General features: G+C 35.4%; 1 protein-coding gene across 1 annotated transcript; it reads right to left on the bottom strand.

Annotated features, from left to right (window-relative positions):
* Positions 1-319: 319 nt before the first annotated feature.
* On the bottom strand, positions 320-4771 carry il19l (interleukin 19 like; the record flags this gene model as incomplete). Its single annotated transcript, XM_020937037.2, has 5 exons — positions 320-614; positions 2107-2169; positions 2863-3015; positions 3294-3356; positions 4664-4771. Coding segments are annotated over 5 exons (486 nt in total), but the record flags the coding sequence as incomplete, so codon positions are not given.
* Positions 4772-5959: the final 1188 nt, after the last annotated feature.

Below are 5959 nucleotides of genomic sequence, written 5' to 3'. Positions count from 1 at the left end.
GATGCCAATTAGAGGACACACATAAGTTTAACATGTCCCTGTTGTCTGGTTATTTACAATCTTTTCTAGGGGTATCATCATTTTTGTCCTGGCCAGTTTCATTAGTTTGTTTTTTAAAGTTATTCTGTTGAACAACAATTCAAAAACAGTGTCTGATTTTCATTGGTTATTTGTCAGGAAATGTTTATATATTATTGCTTTTCTTAGTTTCAAGGAAAAAAGAAAAGAAAAAAGTACAGTACAGCCCAGCAGGGGGCAGTGTTGCAGTCAGTAAAAAGCCAACTCTGTTTGAAATATCTCTTTATTGAAGCTGCTGAAATTAAGGCCATAAATACATTCTTCAAATTCCACATTTTACTCTTTTGTCTTTTAGTCAATAAATACATATATTAACTTAACATAAATAAAATAAATGAAATGCTTAACCGCACTAAACATTAACTCAATGTGAGTTCACTTTGACTCTACATAATAAGTGCTGTAGTAGTAGACATAGTAGACGTAGTAGTAGTAGTTTATTTCCTGGTTCTTGATCTTTGACTGTGCTCTTCAAGCCACTCCAAAACAGTATCCAATTCTCCAACAGCTTTCTTTGCAGCTTCAGCGATCTCTAACTGCAAATAAAAATAAAGAATTCATTAAAACTTCGATCTAAACATTCACAAAAACGTCACATTTCACTTGATCCACTATAACCTGACTGCATGTGTGTCAGTGTTCAAAGCGTCAGTTTAACCTATGTCCAGTGTTGTATTATAAAACTGTCTAGCGCCCTCTGCTGTTCAGTCACTGTTATTTTATTCCCACATGACATTTAAGAAAGTATAAGGGGAAAAAGTTCAAGTTAAGTTATAGTTTGTAATTAATTGGTTGAACCTTATTTATTAACACAACTTATTTATTACATGTTATTAGGGATGAATACAAGACAGTACCAATGTTGCATCGGTGAAAAATCTACTACAAAATTCTGGGTCGGATATCGGTTCCATAATATCGGTTACTCCAGTGTGATTTGATGTTGGCCAAAAGCTTTGGAATGAATGAATCTGACTTAACCGCACTTTCATGAAGTGGTACTGTTTATTTTTCGAGATTCATACATAGGGGCGTGTATTTATTTATCGATCTATTTCACATTTGATCACGTTCTGGTCTGTTAATAATGCATTTGAGTTGATTTGATGTTTGGCCCAAAGTTTTGTAATTAATCACACTTAATCACAATCATTCATTGGTACCGTTTATATGAGCTTTTATCTGTCTATCTATTTATTTTTATTTTTATCATGGTCTAGCTGATAAATGCTGAGGTTGATGGCTAATTTTTCGCTGTTTCTTTTTTCTTTTCTTTTTTTTTTTTTTTTTACATCTTCTAATAACGCATTGATGAACATTGCTCCATTTCCTACTCAGGACTGGTTGTGTAGCCACGTCCGCCCTGTGGCAGAGTGCAGACCGTGCCTAAGTTCTCTGGTAGGATTGTGCAAAAATATTGAAATATCGCTATATCGTATCGTATTATTTTGTTACACTTTTGCTGCTTGTTTAGAGGAAGGAAACTCATTTATGCAACACACTTGACATTTTCACTGTTTTGATGATTAAAATTGCCATTTTTCATATGAACTTAGCACAAGAAGTGGTTTAAACAAAGACTTTTAGTGTCACAGCCATGATTTAGCTTTTATTATTTATTGAACCGTATCGAATCCTTTTGTTATATATAGTATTGAAATGAAAGTGCACTGTATCGAGATATGTATCGTATCATGGCCTATGTATCGAGGTATGTATCGTATCGTGGCCTGAATATCGAGGTATGTATCACAACATGGCCTATGTATTGAGGTATGTATCATATCATGGCCTGTGTATCGAGGTATGTATCATATCGTGGCCTGTGTATCGAGGTATGTATCGTATCTGCAAATTCTTAATGATACCTGGCTCTATTCTCTGGTCACTAATCACCAAATGACTCATTCATTTTAAAAATACTGATGTTGGCGGCAAATTTTCCCCCATTATGATGACATTTTTTGGGGGGTGAAAGTTTTGAAGAATGCTGCTTCAAAATAGAATCATAATTTCAAAAGTTTTTACCTTATCAAACTCAGCGATGACAGAGTCCAAGAGTCTCTGAGTCTCTTCTTCACACTGACAGTGCTGCAGAGGAACAGAATAATGTTGTGAATTATTGTCAAAATCATATCAAATCATAGTATTACTTGTTAGGGTTGTACGGTTCAAAACTAAAATAAAGGCGCACTATGTAACTTTTCTGCTTGTCTCTATGGAAATCTCAGTGAAGAAAAGTATGTGACACCACCAGGTCAAGTTGGGATCAGATCTACGGAGAGGCAAGCCAGCTCACAGTTAGAATTTGACATCATTATAAATAACTTTGCCCATTTACTGAAGAGCGGGGTTGCCTCATCACAGATCTGACCTGTAACTTAACCTGTAACTTGATGACAACATTCTAGGCAAAGACATGGTGACGTGCGAGTAACGGCTCGTCCACCAGTAAAGTCCCGTAGTGCAGCTTTAAAGTGCCTATGACAGGTTGGACCACAACATTTCCCAGTTTGGCAATTTTGGAATTTGGAAAATCATGATGTCACACTAGGGAATTCCATAACAGTTACCTAGCTACTCCTCTAATGTAAATCATCATTTGTGGGATCAATATAGAACTCTCAGAAATAGAACTTCCATAATTTTCAACTTTTCTTCACAAATTGCTTCTTGATTTATGTAAAACTATAAAGCAAATTAAGTCAAAATGTCTTCCTTTTCTGACTTTACATGTTTTGTTTTTGTTAAACTCCAAATTTTCGATACACAAACTTGACTTACACATTTGTGAATATTGTTGCGTAAGGAGATGAAGCCGTTGGCAACAGCGCTGGCTCCTCTCTGCTCGTGAGCTTCAGCCGTGGAGAAGTTCACAAAGACTCGCTCCACAAAGAATCGGAGAACCAGACGAATGAAACAGCAGCTCTGACCCTCCTGAAACAAAAATGTAATCAAGGATGAAGCAAGTGAAACAAAATGTACACGTCTGAGTAACTCTTTATTAGTCTATCTACATTTCCAAAGTTCAAGATGTTCTTTTCCACCTTGTGATGTTGTGAAGGAACAGAGCATTTTGAGCTTTGGAGATGTATTAATGAAACAAAACACAACTCCAGCTATGTTTTTGAGGAGGTAACAACATTCTAAGAGTCTTTTAAATACATCTGATTATTATTCTCTTTTCCAAATTTAATCAGACTTATTCGACTCACCTTAACGTTCTTGTTCAGTGCTTTGTCCAGCAGTCTGACTTCAATGGCGGTGTCTCCAGAAATCTAAAAAAAAACATACAATATTTAGGTTAAAACATATTATAGACTGTACAATAAATAATAAAGAACTATATTCTTGTGGTAGTTTTCAGATCCTAGAAAATAATGATGTCATATTTCCACATGAAGGTTAGTCAGTTTTTCCTATTGACGTTTTACATTTTACCGAGAAATATCCAAAACGTCAAGTCACAAATTCTGGATCTGGTCATTTCTAAGAACTCACTGTATTACAAGGAAAATATACATGATAAAATCCATTGCAATATGTATGTATGTATGTATGAAAAAGAAAACTAAGTCGTTAAAAAGTCATATAAAATTCTTTGCAATTGATTCATATTTGTGATTGAAATGAAATGTAATGATGTTTTAAAGCAGGGGTGTCAAACTCAAATTCACAGAGGCCAAAATTAAAAACTGGGACTAAAACTGGAAACAGCATCTGCATGTTTTCTCTTCTTTTGACATATGTAATGTTAAACCATTTCTTATTCAAATAAATGTGTAATAGTACTTTTGCTTAAACACTGAATCCAGAACAAGCACGATATAAAATAATAACACAATTTTAAATAACTAATGTTTCTATAGTCTATCTGTAGCCGGCGGGCAGCTCTAATACACATTTGATATGATCTCGTGGGACAAATCTAATTGTATCGTGGGCCAAATTTGGTCCCCGAGCCTGAATTTGACTTGTCTGTTACAAAGTAACTATCAGTGTTCATGTATTTTCTGGAAAAGGGAAAAATAGGCAGATAACATAACTCTTCTTTCTGCAGTGCTTGTGTCTGTTAATGTCTTTTTTTACTTTATGAATGAACTAAACAAATAAACAAAAACTCTGTATTAAATATTATTGGCTTACAGAATGTTTTGACACCCAGCAAAAGTGAAATGCACAAATGTTGAAACTGATCCATTTTATTAGGAACTAAACCAAAGTACTCAGTCTATTACAATAATTTTATCTTTCCTCATATATTAAATATTATGGACCTATAAAATGTAGTGACGTCATCTGAAACATACTCCATACAACTGTACAACGACTTCCCTTTATATCACAGTTAATACTCCCTACAACTGTACAACAACTCACCTTTATATAACAGATAATATTCCGTACAACTGTACATGTAACAGATAATATTGTATATAATATAGTATTTTTTAATCTTGTCTGTGTACAAATCGGAATAATTGTACCTTATTTTGACAAAGTCTCTTGCTGTTTTTGCTATTAATTTGGTATTTTAGTATATTTTTGTAATTCAGTACTGAGTGTGTTTTTGTGTGAGACTTACAGCAGACGGGCGCAGGCTGGCGTAGTGCTTTTGCAGCTCGCTCATGTAAATGTTCACCACGCATTTGTCCAGGATGACCGTGCGGCCCTCTGACCTTTGACCCAGCCATCCCAACACCAACAGGACACAGAGAGGGACAAAATACTGCAGCTTCATCGTCGTGGTCTTCTTCAGTAATGCACAGGGCTGAGGACACACGAACAGGTTATGTACGTGCTCACGATACTACAGAAATATTCTTAAGAAATGTTACGACTATTACTTCTACTACTTCTTCTTCTTCTTCTTCTTCTACTACTACTTCTATTACTACTAATACTACCATGTTAAAGCATGTAACCCCCAGTCCTAAGACACATTTCTCCTATGTCAGACAATCAAGGATAATTTTATTACTACTACCACTACTACTGCTACTACTACTAATGCCACTACTGCTACTACCACTACTAGTAGCAGTGGCAGTAGTGGTAGTAGTAGTAGTAATAGTAGTAGTACTGCTATAATTAAAACTGTGCAATTCATTTTTGTGTTAAATTACACTGACTGGACAAAATGTAATAAAAAATGTGCGTTAATTATTATCACATTTCCTTTTTTTTTATTTTTTTGTATTAATTTTAAATATTTAATTTTATTGCTCTCTTCTCTTTTAATTCTTCTATTAAAACTGCATGATAAAACCTCCTTAAATATCTACCACTCTCTTAAGCTATTTTGCAAGGAGGCAGGTGAAGTGTCTTGCCCAAGGACACAAAAACAGCATGCATCGCCCTGAAGCGGAGATTGGAAGATTGAACTACTAACCACGTCAAACCTAAATAATCATTAAAAATCAATCGGTTTCTCTCACCTGTAGTAGTGGCTTGGGTCCAGGTGCTTGTGTGTGTCTGCTCCTCCATACTGCCTCCTCTTTTATACCCAAGAGCAGGGAATTTTTGCAGCAGATCCGCGGAGAGGCGATGCACACGTACATGCCCACAAAAGAGAGAGAAAAAAAAACACCTTTAACCGGAGAAGGAAGTAACCTGGCGTGAAACGGAAAAACGGAACTGCCAATATCAGGAAAAGAGAATTCTGCAATTGTCAAGCGAGAAAGTCCTGTTTTGTTGTAATTTTTTCTCAAATATGAATCAATCAAAGTTGGCATTTATTGTGATCTTTCAAAGCACTTAAAAAGGGTGATTGTTTTTATTATGTGTAAATGTGTCATGCTTGGCAAATGCTAGGCTTGCGTCATCTTTTTTGGAGAATAGCGTTTGTAGTTGGACAACAGGTTCAGCGAGGTCTGTACTG

Source organism: Boleophthalmus pectinirostris, unplaced genomic scaffold, assembly GCF_026225935.1.
Source record: "Boleophthalmus pectinirostris isolate CB_2022bp ecotype Guang Dong unplaced genomic scaffold, ASM2622593v1 HiC_scaffold_3, whole genome shotgun sequence".
Classification (NCBI taxonomy): Eukaryota; Metazoa; Chordata; class Actinopteri; order Gobiiformes; family Gobiidae; genus Boleophthalmus; species Boleophthalmus pectinirostris.
The sequence above is the reverse complement of the archived record's forward strand: the minus strand, read 5'-3'. Positions and strand labels throughout refer to the sequence as shown.